This window comes from Coregonus clupeaformis, chromosome 17 (genome assembly GCF_020615455.1).
Source record: "Coregonus clupeaformis isolate EN_2021a chromosome 17, ASM2061545v1, whole genome shotgun sequence".
NCBI lineage: Eukaryota > Metazoa > Chordata > Actinopteri > Salmoniformes > Salmonidae > Coregonus > Coregonus clupeaformis.
Window position 1 is genome coordinate 42,524,075 of NC_059208.1, and position 27,294 is coordinate 42,551,368.

The 27,294-nt window shown below is 45.1% G+C and overlaps 1 protein-coding gene across 1 annotated transcript; it reads right to left on the minus strand.

Moving 5' to 3' along the window:
- Positions 1-374: 374 nt before the first annotated feature.
- LOC121586444 (ETS domain-containing transcription factor ERF-like) lies at positions 375-27,182 on the minus strand. The gene is made up of 5 exons (XM_041903125.2): positions 26,600-27,182; positions 6,079-6,313; positions 3,898-4,010; positions 1,933-2,834; positions 375-1,824 (listed from the first exon to the last, which is right to left on the minus strand). Exons 1-5 carry the CDS (start codon positions 26,619-26,621, stop codon positions 1,252-1,254), a joined length of 1,845 nt encoding a protein of 614 aa, XP_041759059.2. The 5' UTR covers positions 26,622-27,182; the 3' UTR covers positions 375-1,251.
- Between the last annotated feature and the right edge of the window lie 112 nt (positions 27,183-27,294).

Consider the following 27,294-nt stretch of genomic DNA (forward strand, 5'->3'; position numbering starts at 1 on the left):
CCTCCGTTCACTGCAAATGCCCCACCGCGTCTCCCCAAATATGGTCGCTCTCTATGGGAGAAAGAGGAGCGGCTTAAACGAGGTGAAAGGAGGAGACCTTTAAGATAATCGTTCGACACCATTCCAAGCGCGGACAAACTACCAATCTCCTCGATCAACTCTCCTTATAAGATTGTGCAAAAGTCTTGTAGAGTCCCTACATTAATGGCCCCTACCTTATAGTGTCCCAACTTGAAGGGTTTTCGCTGCTCCCCTATTTGGACCCTGCACACTACACAAGCTGTCCATTAAGGCCTGGTTGGGATGGGTACTGCATTGTTGCCATGGGAGCTGTCAATCAAAACTTGAGTGACAGGAAGGCCATAAGAGGTGGGGGGTATTACTGCTGCCCTGAGTCTCCAGACAGTCCATCCACATCCTCTATAGATCCAGATAGAACTGCATGACATATAGATCTGCACGCCATTTTGTTTTTTGTCCCTACGCTCAAGTTGGTGGGGGACGATGATCAAAGAGCGTCTTGTGAAAGAGAGTGCTCACTCAGAAACAAATTCTGTCTTAAGTCAGTCCCTGTTGAAGAGGTCATGATTAGACAGACAGACAGGGAGGTCTCTTTGTTATGACTCCTGAGATCCCTTCCCAGTCATCGAAGGTGATGGAACAGTTGACAAGAGTTGGTTTACAAAGCAATTTCCTCTGCTTTGTAAACCATTGTACGTAAAGACAAGCACTTCTGTAATCTCTTTTCAAGTCTGTTGAAGATAGAAGGCATTGTCATGATGTCATCCCACCCAGTGTCAGCAACATTAAGGTCCGTCTGGTGGAGTGGGTCTAAAGGGATTCTTTCCCATCTGTTTTGATGCATCTCTGAAAGGCTAAGGAGCTATGGGCGTTACTGGGATGAGATGTTGAGGGGAGATGGAGGCACCTTAAGGCAGTGTACAGGTCTTAGGGATGGATCCTGGATCTAGGCCCTAGGGGCTTTTGTTTAGAGGGGATATCAGTATTAATGTATGTCTATCTTTAGTGTCTCAGTCACAGCATGTTGAGCTATGTGTTAATGTTCTGTATTAAATGAGTTCAAAATGAGAGTAAAAAAGCCTTCCGCACAGGCACATGTGTCTATGTGTATGCTTGGTTATATGAGTGAGTGTGTATGTAGGTACGGGCATGTGATCGTGTCTCTATGTATGTATGCATGTATGCATGCATGTATGTATGTATGTATGCATGTATGTATGTATCCCTGCCTCAGCAGGCTCCATGGTTCTCCAGAGACAGCTGGGCTGTGGCTCTCTGCAGCTCAGAGCTGGCCCTGCGCTGGGCCGGAGGGGGAGGAGCACCCTGACTCATTGACAGGCTTCTCCTTGGCCCCTCCCCATTCTCTGACTCCCTCCTTGCCGGCTCCTCCACCACCTCTTTCTCCGGCCGCACCTTCTTATCCTCGGCCTCCTCGCGCTCGCCATTGGCCTCCATCTTCTGGTCCTCGCTCCAGCGGCGTTTGAAGCGCAGCTTGAGGGGGATACAGAGGGTGCCGCCAGGGCTGATGGGAGGGCCCTGGCCTGGCTCGCTCTTCAGGCCCAGCAGGGAGGGGGTTAGAGGGCCCATGGGAGGGGCGGCGGGTGTCTTGAACACGTCCTCTTCCACGTCGTCCTCGGCGATGGCGCCCAGGTTGCCGTTGGTGATGGCAGTAGGGGCGGTTCCGTTGGTGGGATGAGGGGGGGTGAAGACGTCGCCCTCGTCGTCGTCGAGCAGCTCGTCCTCCTCGCTGATGTCGGTCACCTCCACCTCCTCATCGGACTCGATGTCGGAGATGGGCTCCACCTAGACAACAAGAGACAACAGATTAGTCATTGTTGAGAACATCTCTTTTACATTAACAAACTGGTGGTTAGTCAGGCTAACCTTGATTCTGGTTAGTGATTGACTCACCTTGATTTTGGGAGGGCCCACTGAGGAGGAGGAGTTAGAGAGCAGCCCTGAGGCAGCGTAGGAGGAGCCTAGGCTGGAGGAGGACCCACCGGTAGAGGAGGCGGAGCCGTCCCTCTGTTTACGCCCCAGCGGAGGCGGCTGCAGCTTGAACTTGAAGGGCGAGGGGTGCTGCTCCTCCCCTTGATGGTGGTGCAGCGAATGGGAGTGGGGCATAGGCGGGGCATGGTGGTGAGCTGGGGGGTGGGCTGTCATGGGCTTGTCAGGGGCAGCAGAGGGCCTGTGGGGCTGGGGGACCACGATGTTGGGGTAGTGGAAGAAGGCTCTGGGGCTGAGGTGGTAGTTGTAGACGCTCTGGTGGTGGGCCTGCAGGTAGCGCTTCATGTCGTCCGGGTTGAAGGAGAAGTGGGAGCCCAGCATGGGGCTGAGGGAGGGGGACGGGGTATAGGGCAGGTGGGAGCCAGGGGTAATGGACAGGGCCGGGGACAGGGTGGGGCCCAGGAGGCCCCCAGGGCCCGGCAGGGGGGACACCGGGAATGGAGACATGGGGTCACCATGGACCCTGTGGCCGGGCGGGGGGCGGCCTAACCCGCCGGGGCCTCCGTAGGCGCGAAACAGTGAGTCATGGGAGAGGCGGGGGTGTAGGAGGCCGCGGAAGGCCCGTTCAGGGCCCACGCCGCCACGATCTTCACCCCCCACGCCTTCCTCCAGCTCAGAGTTGGTGGAGGTGCCGTCGCTGCAGTCGGAGACAGAGCCACGGCCCATGCGGCGGGCCACGCTGCTGAACACACCCGGGCTGCGCAGGTCCTCACTTGGGGAGAGCACCTCGGACGGGGTGGAAGGGGGGAAGCGGAAGTTGCTGCCCCCGGTCGGCACGGGAGGGGCGCTCTGGGGGACTCCCCTACCTGGAGAGAGAGAGAGGAGAGGACGAGTGAGTTAGAGAGGGTAGGAATGAAACAGTGAGGTGAGAGAGAGAGAGAGAGAGAGAGAGAGAGAGAGAGAGAGAGAGAGAGAGAGAGAGAGAGAGAGAGAGAGAGAGAGAGAGAGAGAGAGAGAGGAAAACAGTAGAGAAAAGTTAGTGTGAGGCAATAGGTGACAGAAGGAGAATGAGAGACAGAAAGTGAAACTAAGTAACAAAAAGCATGTGAGTGAGAGTAAAAGTTTCTGTACACAGAATCACAGATGAGACAGAGCGAGAGAGAAAATCACTGCACACAATGGCCACGTGTTACTTTCCACTTTTCTGCCCTGCGATACCATATTGTGGCACACAACTTCTTGGCATCCTCGCCCGTGCCAAAATAAAATATTGGAAAGTCGTTCTTTTTGCCATCACAAACATGGGTCGGGTTGCTCTATTTTCCTAAAACCGCTAAGTGAGTTAACGTCGGAGAGGCATGGGTGTGTGTGACCATTATATCAAAACACATGTCAAAACCCAGGCCACATCACATGTGGAGTATAATAAAAACTCCACACAACAGTTATGTCACATGGTATCAGGCTTCAACAAGTGTGCCCTATTTACACTGTGTGGCTGTGATTACTGCCCGAGGGCTTTTTAAAAAGGGGAAACACTTGGTATGAAGCATATAAACAAATATGCAATATGCAAACATCGCTACACTACACAAACCTGATTAGTATTTTTAGCATTTAGTCCACCTGTCAGTCATTGTAGCTGTCTCCATTACAGAATGGCGCTACTATGAGTTAGCTCTCAGGCACATTAGGGATCTGTATTAGCGTAGCTAGTCTTTAATAAATGTATAATTGGACAGATACATAAAACAAATCTCCCAACAATCAGACATCTGTAATTACGTATGGGGACTTTATGGAAATGCTTTAAGAATAGTTAGACTTCCAAATGATGTACACTTACAACTTATCCATCTTTAGTATGCTTAAAACTGTGCCAGTGATGGTCTCCGGTGTATTTCTAACCAGACTAGACAGAGTACTGACCAGAGCCCATGTCGATGAAGGGGTAGTTGACCAGCACCAGCTTGTTGAAGTTGAACTTGTAGGTGAACCTCTTCCCTTTGGTCTTGTGGAGGATTCTCTTGTTGTAGTAATATCTGTGGGAGCAAGGTTTACACGGTTACTCACTCTTTGTTCAATTTAAAATGGTTAAATAAGGATTAAATACATTAAATGACATCCATTTCAGCATTATGTGGTCCTACTGAGTGTGATACACAGAACCCCCCCCCCCCAAAAAACAAAAAAAATAAACAAGCAGTATCTATTACCATGTAATTGTTTAGCTATTTATCTAAGGCAGGGGTTTCCAACCCTGTTCCTAGAGAACTACCCTCCTCCAACCACAGTTCTAACCAACCTGGTTCACCTTATCAACCAGCTAATTATTAGAATCAGGTGTGCTAGATTAGGGTTGGTGTGAAAACCTACAGGACGGTAGCTCTCCAGGAACAGGGTTGGAGAGCCCTGATCTAAGGGTATCATTATGTGCAGTAACCATGACAATATTAAATGTAATGAGTACCCACTGGAGAATAGTAGGACTCTCTTGCAGGATATGTTTTACCTCAATGAGACAACCCTTTACAAACAATGGTCAAATAAACACACAGGGAAACTGTGATTCAGTCTAAGAACTTCTGTTGCACTACGAGTGGAAGGAAGTCCTCAGCCATTGAGTGCGCTGCAGTGGCTGCTAAACCAAAGGTAGCTAGTTCTAGCTCTTTCTTTGCTGAACCTCTCACCCTGGCACAGTGAGGACTCAATGAATGAAGGGCCTCTTCTGATTGCAGCGACTACCACTATGACTAGAGTGGGCTCCCACCTACACACATGCTAAATGGCAGTAATAGTAGGGGACTGCTTAGTGCTTACTTTGATATAGATGATGTGAAGTGGAGACAGGAGGTTTGGACTGGAACGTAATGTTCACAGGCGCAGAAAGAGAGCACTCGAACACGTGGGGGAAAGGCCACGCACATACACACACCAAAACATGCACACACACCCCAACACACATACACCCAACGTGATATGGTGAATGACTTTACTGGAGTTGACACACGCAAGCACACACACACACAAAGAGAGCTGGGAGAAACATGCAGGGACACACAAGGGCTCAAGCTTGCTCTACGGTGCTTTGAAGAACATTTGAACTCACTTCAAACAAAGCACAAAGGCCTAACGTTTCTACTGCCTCTATGACAGCTGTAAAGGAGGACGTTCTAAACACTAACACACACTTCATAGCCCAAGCAGCCCCTAATCGAATCCTAAACCCTAATGAGGAAAGAACATTGCCATATTTCAATTACTTCAGAATTGAAAGCTTCTTTCATCAAAGAGTTTTATGACAGAAGAAAGTACCATAGAGGTTAGGTCAGACCGTTCGAGGAGACTAGTACACCATAGAAACAAACCGACAAGGCACAGATGGGATGGAGGAGGACTGACAGCGAAAGCAGCTGTGACGAGTCATTGGTAGGATGAGCACTAGCTGACCCACACCAACCTACGACATGAAGGTGACACTGACAAGCCAGTGTGTGGCCAGCGCTGGCTGCTAAGTATGTGTGACAACCAGAGATATGCGTGTGGTGTGTGAGATTGAGTGAGAGAAAGAGAGCAAGAAAGAGAGTGAGAACTGACTGAGGACTAAATAAAAGCTCTCAGCTAGCTCTCAGCTTCCCACGTGCTCTGCAGTGTGTGTTTTTAAAGACAAAAGTTATCTAAATGAGCTGTCACATGAAACGAGGGACCTTGACGTCACTATGAGATGAACAAGTCGTGATGAACCGCGCCCCCACATTCTCCTCCGTTCTCCTCCCCCTCTCTTTGAAAAACAAACAAGGAGGGAGCCACTCCAGAGCTCTCATTGTTCTGGCCCGTCTTAAATCAGCTAAAAACGGTCTTCTAATAACAGCTATTAGTTGAGTCCGGTGTATTAGAGCTGGGTTGGAGCAAAAGCTTAAAACACACTGCAGCCCTCTATGACTACAGACTCCCCCACTTCTGGTCTAAAGGCAAATGTCATTGAACCTGTATTTATACAGGTTTGTCACACATCGATTAAATCGCTTTTGCAAGAGAGACCCGTTCACTTCATTTCTTCATAAATACCCAGAATCCCTAAGTCGAGCAATAGTTGTTCCCCTTTCTTACCTAAGCGCTCTGCTCAGCTTGTCGTAGTTCATCTGAGGTTTGCACTTGCGGGCACCCCACAGTCGGGCCACCTCTTCAGGGTCCTTGATGACAAACTCTCCGTAGTCGCCCTGCCAGGCGATGACTTCATGGTACTCCTCCTTCCGCAGTAGCTCCAGGATGAAGCACCACAGCTGAATCTGTCGCGAGCCGGGGCTCGACTCGGGCTTGTAGGCCCAGTCGGGGAAGGCGAACCCTGGGGAGGGGAAGGAAGAGAAAGGGGGTTAGATGGCGGTGTAGTGTTCAAATGCTGGGAGTGATGGAGCATGGGGCTGAGAACATCAGAGGCAACAGGGAAAGGCAGGTAGTGGAGAGTTGACAAAGGGTTGAAGAACGGGTCCAAAAAAACATTTGTGAATTGTGTGTTTGATCTCCATGTGGCGGGTCACAAGTAGATTACTGACTAAGTCACTTTGGATAAAGGAGTCTTACAGGGCTGTACTGGGATCAGTGTATAAAAGCAAAGAAGGTTGGCTTTTTGGGGTAAATTTGTTTGAGTTTGAAATCAAAGCTGTACAGGGATTAGGGCTGGTGCTTAATGTTCATTGTAAATCAAACAGCCTCGAGTATTGAAGACAAAATAAAAGATAACAAGCATTAGACAAACAGAACATGTGAGAACAGTGAGCGCAAGTATATGTTTTAGAGATGTAGGTTGTGCTTAAAGACTCAACACCACTTCAACACAAGGCCAGGCAGACTAGCAGAGACATAACCACACACACACCTCATTAGGACCAGATGTGCTCTAGCAACCAGGCCGAGAAATCGCTCTCGGAGAAACATATGGGCACAATGCAACACATAACACACTACGGCGTACATACCAGAGGTATTTATATTATAATACAAAACATATATCTAGAATACTAGAGTAAACACTTAGATAAGAACACAAACACAGACCGCAATACCGACAACTGGTAGCCTATTGCCCCATTGAACCACCTGTTGGGCAAAGTCCACATGTCACTATAAATCTTCATTCCAGGTCAAATGCTGCTGCACCAGAGTGACGCCCATTGTCACTAAAAAAGCTTTGTATGAAGGAAGGAAGATTAGATTTTGCGAGTGGCCCAGTTAAAAGCCTATGACACGTGACTCATACAAAGTAATAGGATAGGCTAAACCATTGAACTACTTCAATTGTCTCTAGTCTGAATTGAATAAACAGTGAATGGTTCTGATAGCTATCTGACGCTTCACAGCTCATAAACTATAAGCGTATGATTCCCACATCGTCGACAAGAGGGCCCAAATCAATGGCGCCACTTTAGCATCTGTGCCACATGGGCAGATGCTGGGCAGCTGGTGTGAATGCACATGTAAAGCCCGGCAGGAGCAGATAACATGAGAGCGAGTGAGCAAATTGAACACACACACGTTCCGAAAAGGTAAAGTGGGTGCATGCGTAGGTGCAGAGTGCTCACACATACAAATACCAGCAATGCCCACTGAGCGTGCGTCAGTGCTGACTCATGGCCTCTTCTTGTTTGTCATTCAGCTTTCATATGGAGCACGCCTTTCCCCTCCGCACTGCCATCCCTTTCTTTCCCTCGCTCCCTCTGACACCATTGCCTAGCAACAGGACATTTTAGCTCTATAAATAAACACCAGAAACACACCGAACATTAAGCTGTAATTCAATTTACAGGTATCTAAAATCATATTTTTTCAGACACGTTCAGAACGTGTGTGTGGGTAAAAGAGAAAATGGGCAAGAGAGGAGGGAGGAGGCATCAAAGGAAGAGAACAACTTGTCATCTGTGGTTTCACTGATGAAAGTTCACGGTTCCAATGTCCCTTAGCGGGCTGCCTTATGAAACGACAGACATTCACTGTAGTGTCCGTCACGTACAACAAATCTCTAACTCAAATCACTGACACGCACAACGCTGCTCCTCTCTAGACAGATGTGCGCACACACGAAAACACACAGCATAACAGCCATTACAAGCCTGTCTTCTGCTCTGTTGCGCTAACTACCAGTGGTCCAGGTGGGACTGCTGCTGATCCTGCGGGTGACAGTAACTATGATAGGAATTACACACAGATAAACACACTCATAGTGAAGCACCATAATGACACATATCATTTCCCATGTGGGGTGTGCCGATACCTGGGAGAGTCATGTAGTTGGCCATAATGATCCAACGAACATCAAGTATATGAGGTCAGTAAGAAGAGACAGTTGTCCAACCATTTTCCCTGGGTCTCTAAGGGAAAGAACTGAAGGAGTAGTGACAAAACATGTTTGTATTTTTAGGGCTACCACCAGAGTGACCGTTATTCGAGGCACCTGAATTTCCCTTCCAACAGAAATACAGGATCTTTAAACGAGAACCATTTTCATACGAGGCTTTCAATACGGCTACATTTGTTAGCGGCCCCATGACGTCATGTGTTTATAATAGTAGCTTTAATAACAGATAGTCATCGTGTGCCTTGTCCTGAACGCCTACTGGTCTGAGACCAGGGGCTCCGTCTCCTCTTTTTCACCCTGTTCCCTCCATCAATTCCCCCCCCTTCCTCCTATTCTTTGCTGGCTCTATATTTAGCTGGAGGAAAAGGTCAGCCTCCGTCTGCTGGTGATGGCTGCCTGGCCACAGAAATAGGTAGGAGGGGGCACGGACTTGTTCTCTGAGTGAGTAGTCCATCACCACTGGACTACCCTCCATTGAATTTCAACGGGGACATGCCACGGTGCATTGAAAGTGTGAACACTAACTCTGCTACCCCCAAAAAAAAGGTAAGCCCTAAAACTTCTTGATGCTAAAAGGTGGATGCTAACATTGACTCATGCTAGCCTGAGGGCTAATAGTTCCCTATCCTAAAGACATGGCCATCAACACCAACTCATGATAATGTCAGAGTACAGGGAGAAGTATTAATATTGAGAGAAGGGGGCAACTTAAAAACCCAGGAAGATGACAGAAGAAAAGGAGATGATAAGAGGAAAGTAAAACACCCAGATGTAAATCAAAGAGGCCAGTCAGAGCTGCAGGTGCACCACATGAACTTTCACCCCTCTCCTGATTCTAGAAAGCACTGTTACATAAGAGAGAGCGAGGTAAAGGGAGTGTGGAATGAAAAACTAAATCAGCACAGAGTAAAGTGAAAGAGACCAGAGGAGAGATCGGAAAATTGCTCTCACTCTGACTGTTAAGTACTGGCCTTTCCTAAGATATAAGGGAATAGGCTATACATTGGTTGTGTGTGCTGCGTGTGATTGGCCCCTTATCCACTCTAAGCTCTGGGGTGTTTATGCATCCAGCAGCCACCATGCAGGTGCACCAGACCCCAGGCAAGGTAGCGGCCAAAAAAGACAGGGCTGTGGTTGTCATGGCAGTACCATCACAAAGACGTGGCTCCACCACACGGCAGACCCTCGATATGTTATCTTCATCTTTACATCAACAATCGTCAATGTCAACGCCACCGAGATGAAAGCAAGTTAGAATACGACGGTGGTTGGACGGTCGTAGGGCTGGATTGTGACGGTGTAATGGATCCCGAGGTGCGCCGGCCAACTCTGCCCAGACAGAAACCAGACGCGTCTTGGGGAGTTCCGCGCAGTGCAAGCTGTGATTAAAATCAGCCCTAGATGGTTAGACAGGGCGCGTGTTTGCGCCAATTGTCTTGCTATGCGAGGACTGTCGAGTATGTGTGCAGGCCTCGTCCCGTGCGGAGAAGACACAGAGCCAGTGTTTATGAGCATGCCTGTGCAGGCCCTGATCAGGCTCCAAGCTCAGCAATAGATCCCTGGGACAGACTTCCTAAATACTAGTCTTGGAGACCTGAGGTTAGGAAATGGAGTTGTGTTGATCTCCATAATAACTTGATTTGTGCATATATTATTAGCAACTAATACAGCACTCATAATTCGCTATAAAGTATTTATGATATTTGGTAAACCTTAACCAATTAGAAGACTTGAGTAGGAATTGCTTGACCAGGCTTGACCCTTAACACTAGAACCATTTGGACTGCTGATGAAGTTTTTTTAATGTATTACTCTGGCATTTAAGTCATGCCCCCCTCCGTCCTTGACTTTTCCTAAATAAGTCTATATAAACACACTGTCATTGTTAGATTCTTAATATCACAAACAGAACAGGAGTTACAACCAGTTTTAGGAGGGCATATCATTTTTGAATGGTTTTCCCATTGCCCCTCCTCCCGACAGTAAGGCCTGCTCCCCTTCACCTGACAGTTGAAGATGCCGTACCCAGTTGATATTTACCCAGATAATTGCCTCAAAACTGAACCAAAACTAATTTCACACATAACAGATGAAATAAATGAAGTAAAGTATGATGGGGGAGAATAGGTGAGTTGATGAGTAAGATGAAGCGAACGATGCATAATGATGTAATCATTAATTGTGAATTAAGAACAGGGCGGGCCATTCTATTGTATTGACCTATTCTAATTATAATCTCAAAATGCTATGTACCCTCAATCAGTCCACCGAATCTAAAGAAGTCTTATCAGTATACTCTGAGTACACAGTGAGAGCGTGCGTAATTTACAAATGGATGCAGATGCTGCGTTAGTTTCTACAAAATCTAAATGAAAATGCTCAGATGGGAGGGAAGAAATGAATCATGACATCTCTGATGATTATTCTTCTGATTTTGAGCCTCAGCCTGAACCTACACCGCTGAGGCCTAAGAGCAGCAGGCCTCAAATTTCCCGGCAGCGTCGATGGTCATGGCCGTGGATGCACCCTCGTGTGGCCGTAATGCCCCCAGAAAATGCATGCCTTGTGGCCAAATTGGCCGTTATACCCTTGGGCTGAATATAACAATTATAATTCCCTTCTCCTGGCTGCCAATCGCCGTGCTCCGAAGCTACCTCTCACTCATATGGCTCTCTCAGATATCTCAATTCGTATTAGCCAATGCCCGTCACGTGATCGGGTCCTTCTCAGGCCTCGCAGCTCCAAAGTACAAGTGAAGACAGACACATCGGGATGCAACGGCGCGAGTCCTTCTTATCGAATTCCGAGGTGCACATTGAAGATGTTAGAAGAACTGTCCACATTTACTTTTCCTCAGCCAACAAGATGAGTAACGAACAGCAAAAGCACTAGCCTACGTCAATCTACTATCCCCCATAGCACAAAAGTTGAGTTAGCCTACCTATTCTATTGGTCAGCTTGTCTTTCTGCGTCAGAAATAAAGATTCCAAAAAGACTCTGGGTCCATTGTGGGACGATAGATCCCAAATTCATACAACCCCTGTACATCAAACAAACTTTTAAAAGCAATGAGTAACAGATCAGAACATTTAGCTTACAATGTTGAGAAACGATTACTTCTTCACATTATAAGAACAGCAATTCACACACGACAGTAAGCTATACGCGCAAATGTTCCAAAATGCAATTGGTGGGAAAACATTGTTCTCAAAAGCCCACCGCAAATGCGAGCGGTTTCATGTGACAGATTAAAATATCCTTTTAGAAAAAAGGTTGATCTAAAGATGTAACAACTAACGTGTTGCTAATATGATTAGGATTGTGTTCATGGCTTCTGGACAACGACACAAAGTTATTTGAAAACCAATAAAACATGAGAAATAGCCTACTGGTTTCAATGGCATATGATTTATAAAATTATTTCCTATGTTCAGAATTTGGCTAATCTCCTTTGAAACAAGGTAAGACATGCCTCATGAAAAGGAAGACGACATCCAGGTTTTAAACAATCAGATTGAGCAAAAGCAAAATAATGATGTATTATTATTATTACAAAAACACTCCTCAGCACCCCACCCACCAACGAATTTCTGGCCACTCCCCTGGGCCTATGTCAACAGAATCCTTCCTTTAGAAGTTTACTGGCGATAAGCATATATATATATATATATATATATATATTACAGTGGGGAGAACAAGTATTTGATACATGTCATGCAATAAAATGCAAATTAATTACTTAAAAATCATTCAATGTGATTTTCTGGATTTTTGTTTTAGATTCCATCTCTCACAGTTGAAGTGTACATATGATAAGAATTATAGACCTCTACATGCTTTGTAAGTAGGAAAACCTGCAAAATCGGCAGTGTATCAAATACTTGTTCTCCCCACTGTGTGTGTAATATATATATATATATATATTACAGTGAGGGAAAAAAGTATTTGATCCCCTGCTGATTTTGTACGTTTGCCCACTGACAAAGACATGATCAGTCTATAATTTTAAATGGTAGGTTTATTTGAACAGTGAGAGACAGAATAACAAAACAAAAATGAAAAACGCATGTCAAAAATGCTATAAATTGATTTGCATTTTAATGAGGGAAATAAGTATTTGACCCCTCTGCAAAACATGACTTAGTACTTGGTGGCAAAACCCTTGGTTTTGACTTAGTACTTGGTTGGCAATCACAGAGGTCAGACATTTCTTGTAGTTGGCCACCAGGTTTGCACACATCTCAGGAGGGATTTTGTCCCACTCCTCTTTGCAGATCTTCTCCAAGTCATTAAGGTTTCGAGGCTGACGTTTGGCAACTCGAACCTTCAGCTCCCTCCACAGATTTTCTATGGGATTAAGGTCTGGAGACTGGCTAGGCCACTCCAGGACCTTAATGTGCTTCTTCTTGAGCCACTCCTTTGTTGCCTTGGCCGTGTGTTTTGGGTCATTGTCATGCTGGAATACCCATCCACGACCCATTTTCAATGCCCTGGCTGAGGGAAGGAGGTTCTCACCCAAGATTTGACGGTACATGGCCCCGTCCATCGTCCCTTTGATGCGGTGAAGTTGTCCTGTCCACTTAGCAGAAAAACACTCCCAAAGCATAATGTTTCCACCTCCATGTTTGACGGTGGGGATGGTGTTCTTGGGGTCATAGGCAGCATTCCTCCTCTTCCAAACACGGCGAGTTGAGTTGATGCCAAAGAGCTCGATTTTGGTCTCATCTGACTACAACACTTTCACCCAGTTCTCCTCTGAATCATTCAAATGTTCATTGGCAAACTTCAGACGGGCCTGTATATGTGCTTTCTTGAGCAGGGGGACCTTGCAGGCGCTGCAGGATTTCAGTCCTTCACGGCGTAGTGTGTTACCAATTGTTTTCTTGGTGACTATGGTCCCAGCAGCCTTGAAATCAAGATCCTCTACATGGGAGGACAAGATCCTCCCATGTAGTTCTGGGTTGATTCCTCACCGTTCTAATGATCATTGCAACTCCACGAGGTGAGATCTTGCATGGAGCCCCAGGCCGAGGGAGATTGACAGTTATTTTGTGTTTCTTCCATTTTGCGAATAATCGCACCAACTGTTGTCACATTTTACATTGACATTTTAGTCATTTAGCAGACGCTCTTATCCAGAGCGACTTACAGTTAGTGAATACATTATTTATTTATTTTTATACTGGCCCCCTGTGGGAATCGAACCCACAACCCTGGCGTTGCAAACGCCATGCTCGATCAACTGAGTTACATCCCTGCCGGCCATTCCCTCCACTACCCTGGACGACGCTGGGCCAATTGTGCGCCGCCCATGAGTCTCCCGGTCGCGGCCGGCTGCGACAGAGCCTGGATTCGAACCAGGATCTCTAGTGGCACAGTTAGCACTGCGATGCGGCGCCTTAGACCACTGCGCCACTCAGGAGACGAGTCACCTTCTCACCAAGCTGCTTGGCGATGGTCTTGTAGCCCATTCCAGCCTTGTGTAGGTCTACAATCTTATCCCTGACATCCTTGGAGAGCTCTTTGGTCTTGGCCATGGTGGAGAGTTTGGTATCTGATTGATTGATTGCTTCTGTGGACAGGTGTCTTTTATACAGGTAACAAGCTGAGATTAGGAGCACTCTCTTTAAGAGTGTGCTCCTAATCTCAGCTCGTTACCTGTATAAAAGACACCTGGGAGCCAGAAATGTTTCTGATTGAGAGGGGGTCAAATACTTATTTCCCTCATTAAAATGCAAATCAATTTAAAACATTTTTGACATGCGTTTTTCTGGATGTTTTTGTTGTTATTCTGTCTCTCACTGTTCAAATAAACCTACCATTAAAATGATAGACTGATCATTTCTTTGTCAGTGGGCAAACGTACAAAATCAGCAGGGGATCAAATACTTTTTTCCCCTCACTGTATATATACACATACACACACACTACCGTTCAAAAGTTTGGGGTCACTTAGAAATGTCCTTGTTTTTGAAAGAAAAGCAATTATTTTGTCCATTAAAATAACATCAAATTGATCAGAAATACAGTGTAGACATTGTTAATGTTGTAAATGGCTATTGTAGCTGGAAACTGCAGATTTTTTATGGAATATCTACATAGGCGTACAGAGGCCCATTATCAGCAACCATCAGTCCTGTGTTCCAATGGTACATTGTGTTTGCTAATCCAAGTTTATCATTTTAAAAAGACTAATTGATCATTAGAAAACTATTTTGCAATTATGTTCGCACAGCTGAAAACTGTTGTGCTGATTAAAGAAGCAATAAAACTGGCCTTCTTGAGACTAGTTGAGTATCTGGAGCATCAGCAATTGTGGGTTCGATTACAGGCTTAAAATGGCCAGAAACAAATAACTTTCTTCTGAAACTCGTCAGTCTATTCTTGTTCTGAGAAATGAAGGCTATTCCATGCGAGAAATTGCCAAGAAACTGAAGATCTTGTACAACGCTGTGTACTACTCCCTTCACAGAACAGCGCAAACTGGCTCTAACCAGAATAGAAAGAGGAGTGGGAGGCCCCGGTGTACAACTGAGCAAGAGGACAAATACATTAGAGTGTCTAGTTTGAGAAACAGATGCCTCACAGGTCCTCAACTGGCAGCTTCATTAAATAGTACCCGCAAAACACCAGTCTCAACGTCAACAGTGAAGAGACGACTCCGGGATGCTGACCTTCTAGGCAGAGTTGCAAAGAAAAAGCCATATCTCAGACTGGCCAATAAAAAGAAAAGACTAAGATGGGCAAAATAACAAAGACACTGGACAGAGGAAGATTGGAATTTTTTTTATGGACAGATGAATCTAAGTTTGAGGTGTTCGGATCACAAAGAAGAACATTTGTGAGACGCAGATCAAATGAAAAGATGCTGGAGGCGTGCTTGATGCCATCTGTCAAGCATGGTGGAGGCAATGTGATGGTCTGGGGGTGCTTTGGTGGTGGTAAAGTGGGAGATTTGTACAGGGTAAAAGGGATCTTGAAGAAGGAAGGCTATCACACCATTTTGCAATGTCATGCCATACCCTGTGGACGGCGCTTGATTGGAGCCAATTTCCTCCTACAACATAACAATGACCCAAAGCACAGCTCCAAACTATGCAATAACTATTTAGGGAAGAAGCAGTCAGCTGGTATTCTGTCTTTAATGAAGTGGCCTATTGAGCTGTTGTGGGAGCAGCTTGACCGTATGGTAAATAAGAAGTGCCCATCAAGCCAATTCAACTTGTGGGAGGTGCTTCAGGAAGCATGGGGTGAAATCTCTTCAGATTACCTCAACAAATTGACAACTAGAATGCCAAAAGGTCTGCAAGGCTGTAATTGCTGCAAATGGAGGATTATTTGACGAAAGCAAAGTTTGAAAGGACAATTATTATTCAATTAAAAATCATTATTTCTAACCTTGTCAATGACTACATTTCCTATTAAATTGCTATATTTCCTATTCAAACTCATTTCATGTATGTTTTCATGGAAAACAAGGACATTTCTAAGTGACCCCAAACTTTTGAACGGTAGTGTAGATATAATTAAAAGTATTTTGGCAACATTTTCTGGCGCCTCCCTCATGTCAGCATCGGTGTGGAGGCTGTAGCCAATACGCATATATCACCTACACTTTGACAGGCAAATTATTTATCTACATTTACATACACTTTTTCTTAACAGAATAGCTAGTGTTTTTCGTTTTTCGAATATATTTAAAATCAGCTATTTTGGTTGATGGCCTTGGTGCCCTAGCAGATGGCCTTGGTGCCCTGGCAGATTGGGCACCTCTTGAAGGACAAATGGTCTTGCCCCTAAAATCTCAAAATTCCAGGCCTGCTGAGCAGGTTCCTCCGCTACCACCAGCATTCGTTGTTTATGTGGCACGCTCCAACTGATGCTATTGCGTGAAGATGTCCTACTTGGCTGACAAGCTGACAATTTACTTTTTGTGACTGCTGTCATAATCAACACATTCATTATAATGCCATTATTGCTTTTGTGCTGATTTTCAGTATTTATCAAGCACACTTGGCGCTTATGAGGTTGTCATTTGACCGCACGTCAAATAGCACAGCTTGGTGGTTGGGGTCTTTTTTTTGTCGTTATAACAAGAAGCTCTTACCGCGTTCCAACCCATATGCTTTCTGTTTCGTAGTTGTAACAAAGGCACTCCACGAGTAAAATGTGTTGAACACTTTAATTTGTGTTTTTAGTATATATACAAAAATATATATATACACAAAAAACACATATACAGCGTACAGTAACATACTAATGAAAATGCTATTGTGTTTTTGAAGAGAAATTTTTTATTATTCCAATGTTACCAAAGACCTTAATAAACAAGCAAATTATTATTTTTGCGATAGCATATACAGTTGAAGTCGGAGGTTTACATACCACTTAGCCAAATACATTTAAACTCTGTTTTTCACAATTCCTGACATTTAATCCTAGTAAAACTTCCCTGTCTTAGGTCAGTTAGGATCACCACTTTATTTTAAGAATGTGAAATGTCAGAATAATAGTAGAGAGAATTATTTATTTCAGCTTTTATTTCTTTCATCACATTCCCAGTGGGTCATACGTTTACATACACTCAATTAGTATTTGGTAGCATTGCCTTTAAATCGTTTAACTTGGGTCAAATGTTTAGGGTAGCCTTCCACAAGCTTCCCACAATAAATTGGGTGAATTTTGGCCCATTCCTCCTGACAGAGCTGGTGTAACTGAGTCAGGTTTGTAGGCCTCCTTGCTCGCACACGCTTTTTCAGTTCTGCCAACAAATGTTCTATAGGATTGAGGTGAGGGCTTTGTGATGGCCACTCCAATACCTTGACTTTGTTGTCCTTAAGCCATTTTGCCACTACTTTGGAAGTATGCTTTGGGTCCCTGTCCATTTGGAAGACCCATTTGCGACCAAGCTTTAACTTCCTGACTGATGTCTTGAGATGTTGCTTCAATATATCCACAATTTTCCTTCCTCATGATGCCATCTATTTTGTGAAGTGCACCAGTCCCTCCTGCAGCAAAGCACCCCCACAGCATGATGCTGCCACCCCAGTGCTTCACGGTTGGGATGGTGTTCTTCGGCTTGCAAGCGACCCCCTTTTTCCTCCAAAAATAACGATGGTCATTATAGCCAAACAGTTCTATTTTTGTTTCATCAGACCAGAGGACATTTCTCCAAAAAGTACGATCTTTGTCCCCATGTGCAGTTGCAAACCGTGGTCTGGCTTTTTTAATGGCGGTTTTGGAGCAGTGGCTTCTTCCTTGCTGAGCAGCCTTTCAGGTTATGTCGATATAGGACTCGTTTTACTGTGGATATAGATACTTTTGTACCCGTTTCCTCCAGCATCTTCACAAGGTCCTTTGTTGTTGTTCTGGGATTGATTTGCACTTTTCACACCAAAGTACGTTCATCTCTAGGAGACAGAACGCGTCTCCTTCCTGAGCGGTATGACGGCTGCGTGGTCCCATGGTGTTTATACTTGCATACTATTGTTTGTACAGATGAATGTGGTAGCTTCACGAGTTTGGAAAGTGCTCCCAAGGATGAATCAGACTTGTGGAGGTCTACCATTTTTATTCTTTGGTCTTTGCTGATTTCTTTTGATTTTCCCATGATGTCAAGCAAAGAGGCACTGAGTTTGAAGGTAGGCCTTGAAATACATCCACAGGTACACCTCCAATTGAATCAAATGATGTCAATTAGCCTATCAGAAGCTTCTAAAGCCATGACATCATTTTCTGGAATTTTCCAAGCTGTTTAAAGGCACAGTCAACTTAGTGTATGTAAACTTCTGACCCACTGGAATTGTGATATAGTGAATTAGAAGTGAAATAATCTGTCTAAACAATTTTTGGAAAAATTACTTGTGTCATGCACAAAGTAGATGTCCTAACCGACTTGCCAAAACATAGTTTGTTAACAAGAAATGTGTGGAGTGGTTGAAAAACGAGTTTTAAATGACTCCAACCTAAGTGTATGTAAACTCCCGACGTCAACTGTATGAAATGTATTAATTACACTGTTAGAATGTTGTCAGAATGACTGCTTATTAGTTTGAAGGGGGGGGGTCCCTCGAGGCCCAGCGGTTCTAGTCTTAAAAGGATGGTAGAATAGCAAAAGACCCACTTGAGGTATTTGCCTATCCTTAATCTAAGCCTTATCATCCCATCGACCGTTAAGACTGCTGTGAACCATGTGACTGAGTAGAGAGTAGAGCCAGTGACCTGGAGAAGACCTAGAAGTGATCAGAGGGGGCATGGAGGGGTCGGCTGGGTGAGCCAGGCTCAGCACAGGATTTTCCCTCCATGCTCTGGGCTGGTACTAAGAGCGTAATGTGCAAGACCCCTGGACAAAATCAGGTCAGGCCCAAGTGAGAGGACAACCATGTGTTGTCTAAATCCCCACTACTCCAGAGAGTAACTCTGCCCACAGAGAGTGGGACATGCTGTTGAAAGAAGTCAGCTCTGATTGGCTGTTTCTCATTGACAAGCATCCTTGCTGTGACTTGGAAATGAGTCTATCCAGAGGGCAGTGGTCTGAAAGTGGGTTCTGACTGGTCTGTCCAGACGGCCTCCCAGTGGGGTGGACCCAGATTGGCCTGTTCGCACAGCTGGCCCTTTCAGACCCCTGTGGGTGACAGACAGACAGAGACAGTCATCTGGGCCCAAGTTACTGGTGGTGGTACAAGGGCCTGGCTTCTGGGGCAGGATATTTGGTGGCAGACTGGGGATCACAAGCACTCCATGGGGAGAAATGCAAGTAAGTTCCACTGTCCTAACTCTTCACCCATCTCAGTCTGTTATATCTTACCCCCTTGCTCCTCTGTTATTTGTCCTATCATTTGAGGCACACGTTTTATCTCCTGGCTGTCTTCAGAATATTTTTCTGTATCATTCTGCGAAGGAGGGAGACGCAAGGGGGGTGGGGGGGTTGCACTAAAGTCTGCTTCTGAACTCAGAGGCATCCAGGCATAGCCGCAGCACCCCCTGAAAAATCGGAATAAAAAGTGTTGTTTTTGTTTAGAAACAATTCTCTCACAAAAGTAGTGCACTGGGCCTTTCCTAGTCCTGTATGAGCGGACCGATATAGCCGTCTGTAGCGCGGCCAAAGTTTTTTTTCTTGCACCCCCCTCAGTCTGCGAAAATAAAATTATTTGCAGCACCCCCACCCCCAAACATCTTCCCGCGGCTATGCATCCAGGCAGCACAGATTAGAGGTCTGGCCTGTGCTCTGTTGGAGGCAGACAGGGCTTTGGCCTCTGTAGACAGCAGCAGTGTCTGGCTTCTTCTAAGCCAATTCTGTCTCTTCGATTCGTCAGACGGCACACTCTACAAACTTCACTCAGCGAGGTATGAAATCTCAGATTTGTGAGTTCGCAAAACACCAAGACTTGCAGGATGATGGGAGAGATTCTGGAAAAGTAACAGCAAACAGAGCAGGAGAAAGTGAGGGGGAGTGAGAAAGGCAACATGGAAAAGAGGACAGAGAGCTAACATGGGCACTGAGACATTCAGAAAGTCAGTGAGAGAAAGATCAAGACGTAGGCCTAGACAGAGCAGGAGATCAAGAAAATGCAAGGGATGAAAAAAAAGTGGATCAGGGTGGGTTAACGCAGTGGAAAAGGGGCTGGAAATGGGAGGAAGAATCAGAGAAACTGATAGATTGCCCCATTTACAAAGTTCTGTGTTGTGGTTAGGTCTCCAGACAGTCTTTACTTTCATTTCTCTCCACAGACAGCGGCTGACAACAACTTGGTGGCTCCAGCTGTGAGATTAGCGCACAGTCGACATCAGGGCTCCTTCCCCTAACCGACGGCTGTCACCACAGCCCAGAATAAACCACCAAACCAAGGGAACAAGATGAATTAGTCAGAGCTGAAGCTGCCGATCTCGTCACTGACGGCTAATGCGTCTTTAATTTTCCATCTTTCCATAGACAAAAAGTCTTCATAGTCATTAGTGATAGAGTACTGCCACCATGACTCTACTATGTGCTTCCACTCAAAGTCCTCTACTCTTGAGACCTCTCATGATCTAGAACTAGCTTCAAATTGACTTGATACTAATACCCAACATGGAGGCATTTTGCTGTAATTTATTTGCCGTGATCAATATCAGGGCACGCTCTTATCCAGAGTGACTTACATTTAGTGAGTGCATACATTTTTCATACTTTTTTTATACTGGCCCCCCGTGGGAATCGAACCCACAACCCTAGCGTTGCAAACGCAAACGCCATGCTCTACCAACTGAGCTACACGGGGTCATTAATTATGTTTACACAAATCGGTCTTAGGCAGCCTGCATATAGGGGTAACTGTAATGTCATCACGTTGTAGAGTCCATGTTTCAGCAGAAACCAACTCAATGGCATGAAAGCCCAGGCATCCCGTCTTCAGTCAGCTGTTTGTTCCACCCCACCAAAAAAATACATTTTAATTTAATGACATCTTCATTTATAACCACATGGTAATTGTGCCAGCCCTAAATGCAGTCTATGTGCGAATCATAAACTTTAAGAAAGCTACATTGTTAATTTTAGTGGGGCATACAACACATCTACTTGTTTGTGATTGATGATCGTGTTTTTGCATACAGCATATGCCTGAGGTGGCCATTTTAACCATCTCAGTGTTCACTTTTTCCTAATTCGGTTAAATGAAAGTCCTATTGCATTAACACTGGATCCTCCTCAGACTAAATTGGGTGCATAAAAATATAAGAGGGAGTCAATGTGGCGTCACCACAAAGATGGCAACCAGCATCAGCACTAGCGTGAGAATTGAGAAAGAGTGTGCTGCGTTTGTCTGTGTTGCGTGTGTCTGTGTATGTAATGCAACACAGACATCAGCCATTTAACTGGCATGTGGGGGGTCCGGCCCCCGTAATAAACTGTTTTGTGAGTGAGAGAGTGTGTGTGTGTATGTGTTCAGCATAGAACACATAAATGCAGAGTAAATCTTCATTACCCTGAGTCTAGATCTTGTAAGTACACTCGGTCTGATAGAAGTTATATAATATATCTTTTAAAATTTGTTTTGCCTTGGTGACGTTCTGGGGGTTCTCAGTCGAGTCAGGGAAAATAACAAATGTGCTGCTTACTTAACTCTGAGCTGTGGTCTCTGGCTGTAAAGCTTACCAACTGGAGAGGAGACTGAGGGAGAAAAAACAGACATACTGAAGGAGTTTTAAACCTCCCCTGATAAGATGGAACAATTTGATGACTAACAGGAACAAGGCTGAGATTCCCTTCTGTTCGGTCACGGCCAGTGAACGGACTCCCCTTCTGCTTTCTCATTCTTCACACCTTACCTGTTTGATCTGGCTCTGGTGAAGAATTGGATGCAAGTTGTCACGTTTGTGTGAAGTAGCGTGAGAAAGGAGGGGTCCACACCGCCGCATTCTCACCAGTTCAGCCTTCACACAGGCTCATGTTCAAGGAGATGCGCTTTAGAATCTCACTGAGTACACCACTAACACAAACATTAGTTTGAAGTAAAACACACCACCACACACACTCATGTGAAAAGCCAAAGCCGCAGGGATCCAGAGCGAGTTCTGACAGATACAGGCGAGACAAAACCTCAGGGTTCCCACCAAACCCAGGGCTGGAGAAGACAAAACACCCAGGCTGCTCCCCTCCTTCCACAAGCCACAGGACAGAGCAACCTGCACTTTTGACAGCTTGGCTAAACACTGGGACAAAGATTGCCATGGGTGAATGACGTGATGTGTTAATTTTGTGTCCAAATGCAGTACTTTTGCATTAAAAACAAATATTTTACTTGAAAAACTGTCTACACAGTTAAACACCAAATATTATATACTTTGTAACTGATATTTGTCAGACATTTTGGTCCCTTTGACACAGTGATTAACACAAATGTACCATCTGATTAAGTGAAGCCCAAGGGCATTGATGGGAACATTTCAGCTCAGAAGAGAAAAGTTAGCATATCTATGCTAAATATTCAATTCTGTATTTTAGATTAGGGTTTTGGTTTTAAAAACCTTATACATAATCTGTCCTTAAACCTTGTGGCATAGTACTTGACAAAGTTGATCTTTCTCTGATAAGGCCAGTTTCATTTAGGCTAGACTTAAACCTTCAGAATGTCAGTTGAAGACCAAATGACTAGATTTGAAAGCAAAAAACAAACTGTCTGCTCAACCGATTTCAAATGGGGGAGAAATGCGCACCATGTAAGCATAAGTATTCATGTCATTCTAGAAAGATATGCTTATCTCTGAAAGTAAAATGGACCTAAGTTGACTTAAATTGGTTGGTCACATCAAGCTCTTTCCCTGAGTTTGTGAATTTGTGTAGAAGGCAGAACCTCTGTATCCTGTCAGGTGTTCACAGATCGAGGCCCTGACATATCTGCTCAGCCGCCTGACAATTTTTTGGTTCCACTTGATCTACCCTGGCGTTTCATCTACACTGCAGGAGCTTTTCAACCATGGAACTGGGTGGGGGAGCAAACCTACTGTAGTAGTACAAATAGTCTACTGTATTCAGTGGGTAATGAACTATGGCGCGTGCCTTTGTTTTACAAGCATTACCTAGCCTGGTGTGTTTATTTTCCTCATGGTAGGGGTAATAACCAAAGCACATTTCCAGGAAAAAATCTCTTCCCGTCATCATGGGTCAGAGTACGGAGTTCACTTGCGATGGTGCAGGTTGCCAATCTGACGACACCATCATAACCTGCATATTAAGGGTTTTCCACAACAATCATCCATTACTTGGTCAGCTAGGCCTAGCCAACATGTTGGGGATATGCTGTTAAGAAGCCTCTCTTTTATAGCCTAGGCCAAATTCAATCCACTATGCTTACTAATTTGCTTATCTGACAGTCATGTTGTTTAAATGCAGACAGGAACAATGTTGAATATTCCCACTAATAAACATGAGCACCCCCAGCAGTGGCCTGTGCAGGCTAATTGCTCATGTATGGGTCCTTTCACTTCGTACACTGGAGAAGACAACAAAAAGTGCCCGGCTACAGCTGTGACATCTCACATGTGGTGGGTTGTTGATATAATGAGTAACAAGTGGAAAATTAGCTAGCAGCCCAGACTGCTCACATCCTGGTAGGATGCGAGTGGAGTGTGACCCATATAACTGGACTCCCAGTGCAGTTGACAGATGCAAAGGCACCTTTGAGCTGTTTCACCTGGGCTAGAGTCAGCTGGGAGTGTGCAATGTTCAGAATGGAACAGACAGATGTACTATAGGCCTATACATTGGACTTCAGTCTCTATAATGTGGATTTGAGAACTATGTAGGCCTACATGACATTCTATAATCTACAACATAAATGTGCCTGAATACCATGGCCTATTGAGAGAGAAAAAAATCATGCTAACGATATTTTCCTGGACTGTCAGCATCAGTCTTCATTACAATATTAATGAAGAGTAGCATTAAGTAACTCCCGTACAGCATAATGATCCAGTTATTAGACAGCGGAGTTGGGACACAAAGACGCGGGAGGACAGCGGCTTAGCCTACAATATGGATTCCAGAGATGTGAAGCATTCAGGAACAAATTGAACCAATGAGTGGAGTGCAGATGAGTGCACACCATGAAACTACTTAGGAACACAAAGTCTGCCCTGGGGATGTACAACTGCTACTCCCACAATCTCTCTTTTCAGGGGAGTAAGAGATACCTGGATTCCTGCATGTTAGAGGAACCTGGGTGGGGTGCTAACTGAAGGCCCAAGGCCACAATACCATTTGGTGTATGAAAACAAAATCCCCATTTTACATTGACCATTCAGCTTCCCAGTTCCCACATCCCGTATGTAGACTACCTCGCACCCTGTTTCCATAATCCTCAAAATATAGTGTTATATTTTCAGTGTGACAGGATGCATGTTTGTGTTGTGGCAAACATAAAGCAATATCTCCTAGAATTCCAAATAGGCCTAATTTAAATCCCACCATGTTCAGGTTCATTAGACATTACGGGACAACTCAGAAAGGTGTTCTATTTATGGGAAAATAGTGTGTGATCAAGCATAGCTGGTTTTTGTGAGTGTAAGCCATGTCCCAAGTGAGAGGTGTAGCTCAAGTGAGGTGGGGGAAAAAGTACACCTACATAGCTAGAGCACATATTTCTAGCCAGCCAACTCGTAAGGAAAACATTCCCATATTCTTAATAAGTTATTTCATGTGTGGGTGTACCCGAGACTGGGGGGGGAGGGTGGAATAATCAGCTAATGGTTTAATGCATGTGAACATGATTTCACTAGCGATGCACTTATTTTTATTAAACCAGAGGGAATCGATCTTGCCAACTACACCTACTCAGGGTGTGATTGCGGCCCGCAATTCGGGCCGTTCTTTATTTACATTTACATTTAAGTCATTTAGCAGACGCTCTTATCCAGAGCGACTTACAAATTGGTGCATTCAACATAGGATAGCCAATGGGACAACTACCTTTTTTTAAATGTGGGGTGGGGGTGGGGGGGGTGTAGAAGGATTACTGTTATACTATTCCAGGTATTCCTTAAAGAGGTAGGGTTTCAAGTGTCTCCAGAAGGTGGTCAGTGACTCCACTGTCCTGGCATCGTGGGGAAGCTTGTTCCACCATTGGGGTGCCAGAGCAGTGAATAGCTTTGCCTGGGCTGAGCGGGAACTATGCTTCCGTAGAGGTAGGGGGGCTAGCAGGCCAGAGGTGGATGAACGTAGTGCCCTTGTTTGGGTGTAGGGTCTGATCAGAGCCTGAAGGTAAGGAGGTGCCGTTCCCCTCACAGCTCCGTAGGCAAGCACCATGGTTTTGTAGTAGATGCATGCCTCAACTGGAAGCCAGTGGAGTGTGCGGAGGAGCGGGGTGACATGAGAGAACTTGGGAAGGTTGAACACCAGACGGGCTGCAGCGTTCTGGATAAGTTGTAGGAGTTTATACTTCTATTGGTCCATTTGTAAGCTAGGACTCCAGAAAACAGGTGGTGACACCAGTACAGTAGGTGGCGGTAATGCACCATAATGTCGGATGCCAACCGTCGATAAACTCCACAGAAGAAGAGACGACACAGGCGGGGGCGACACCAGTAGCTAGGACACCGGTAGACAGTGTCCTTCGCCCCCGCCTGCCAAGCAATGCTTTCCCACAGTTCTGTTAACATTACAGCGAGGGCAGGTGCTCGGCAGGCAGGGGCTAGTTAGTACTAACTTTATTAAGGACACCGGTAACTAGCTAGCTAGGACACCAGTAGATAGTGCCCCCCTATAAAAAGTTGTGCCAGTGTCTACTACATATGTGAAAATTGCGTGTTTATATGATCTGTGGGTTTTTAAAAACAATGCTTCTCTGTGACATCACACTGTAGGATTAAAAGTTAAGAAAAACAGTGATTTTCAAAACCTGCAACAAGTTTCTAGTCAGAGGGCGGGTATTTTCTTGCTCCCCAAGTCATCGCGAATCTGTGTTTGAAATGTTTAACTTCTGATGATGTCATCGGCTATAACTTTTTTTTCCTTTATATTTGTTTATACAAAACGTAGAAATGTGCCGTTTTCACATATGTAGACACTGGTTTTGTACTGTAAATAATTAAATGACGTTGAAAAGCGGTGGTTAAATGTCGAATGAGTGTCCTGGCCTGCACAACTAGCAACCCTAGTAACTAGCTGGTTAATGGAGAAAAAAACGAAGCAAATAAACAAACAGGTCTGTGCCCGTTTGATAGCGTAAGCAAGGTAACGTTAGCTAACGCTAAATGTTACTCGCCAGGAATGTCCATTTTGGGCGAATTGGTTAGCTAGCTAGTCAAGTGTGGAAGTTTGAAGGTGGTTAGCTAGCTAACTAGTTGGACTAATAGCCAAGTAAACATAACTATCAGACACCGATATAGTAAGCTGTTTGTTAACCAATAGACAGTGGTGTGAGCAAAGGGTTTTCCGTGGTTATTTTACCAACTTTCCACGACGAGTTAGCTAGCTAACTCTGCTTGGACTCGCGTAGGAAATTGCGGCAATTAGCTAACTAGCTAGCCTAGCGCACTAGTTTGTTTGGGTTTTCAGTACACAGAGTTCTTAAGGTAGTAGTTATTTACGATAACCATTGGTCATTGTTATCACACAAAGGCACATCATTACAAGTTGATCATTTTGCCATTACTAATGTATCCAGTTGTGATTGTGTTATGTGAAACAATAACAAGCGCCAGTCGAGCGCCATAAAGTATCAAGCACTTCCAGTGGACAACAACAGGAACACAGAGTTCCATTCGGACAATAGTTGGTCCGCGAGCATTATCGTAACTTACCCGTGTCCCCCGGGGTTTTCATGGGGACTCTGGTCAATTGAGAAAGTTCCCCGTTGGATTGTTAGTTAGCTTGGTATTGGACACCCAGCCTTCGTTGTTCTTCTTGACAAATTAAAATCACAAAATTCCTCGCTGGCTTGAAAACTTGTCCGTTTCTAAGCTTAGCCTAAACCCCTCGGTTCTCACGCGCTCTAACCCCCAGGCCCCCTACTGTTCCCTAGTTACTTTTGAGCTCCTAACTTTATTTGTTCTTTTCTTTTTCACAAACCGTTGAGACGAATGTTGCTCTAGCTTTGTATAAACCCACTCGTCAGCTCTGAATGGCGTTGAACTTTGAGTCCGTCGTGCCGATAGTGGGGGAATGCCTTGTAACACTCGGTTCTAATTATTTAGCTAATCGGTTTAGCCGCGTTACAATGTTGCATGGTCGAATCTTCCACATCATCATTCCAGCAGTCAAAACATTGCAAGAAAAACTCTCAATCTGAGTATGGAACCACGTTTTTTTTCTCTTTCTACAGACTTTTATTTTTCCACTCACTCCGTATTCTCAACCCCCAGCCCCCCTTCTTCTCTAGGGGTGTCGTGTTTCGCTCTCCCTACCACACGGGGCCGCCCACGCGGACCTGGGAGGGAGGGAAGGAGATTACGCCTACTTGCCATTCGCCCGATTGGCGTCACTACACCACACGACG

Excerpts from the sequence above, each read along its gene's own strand:
- LOC121586444 (XM_041903125.2), bottom strand. The coding sequence starts at position 26,621 with ATGAAAACCCCGGGGGACACGG. Across the intron at positions 6,314-26,599 it reads GAAAACCCCGGGGGACACGG|GGTTCGCCTTCCCCGACTGG; the intron begins GTAAGTTACGAT and ends TCCCCTCCCCAG. Across the intron at positions 1,825-1,932 it reads TGGGCCCTCCCAAAATCAAG|GTGGAGCCCATCTCCGACAT; the intron begins GTGAGTCAATCA and ends CTTGTTGTCTAG.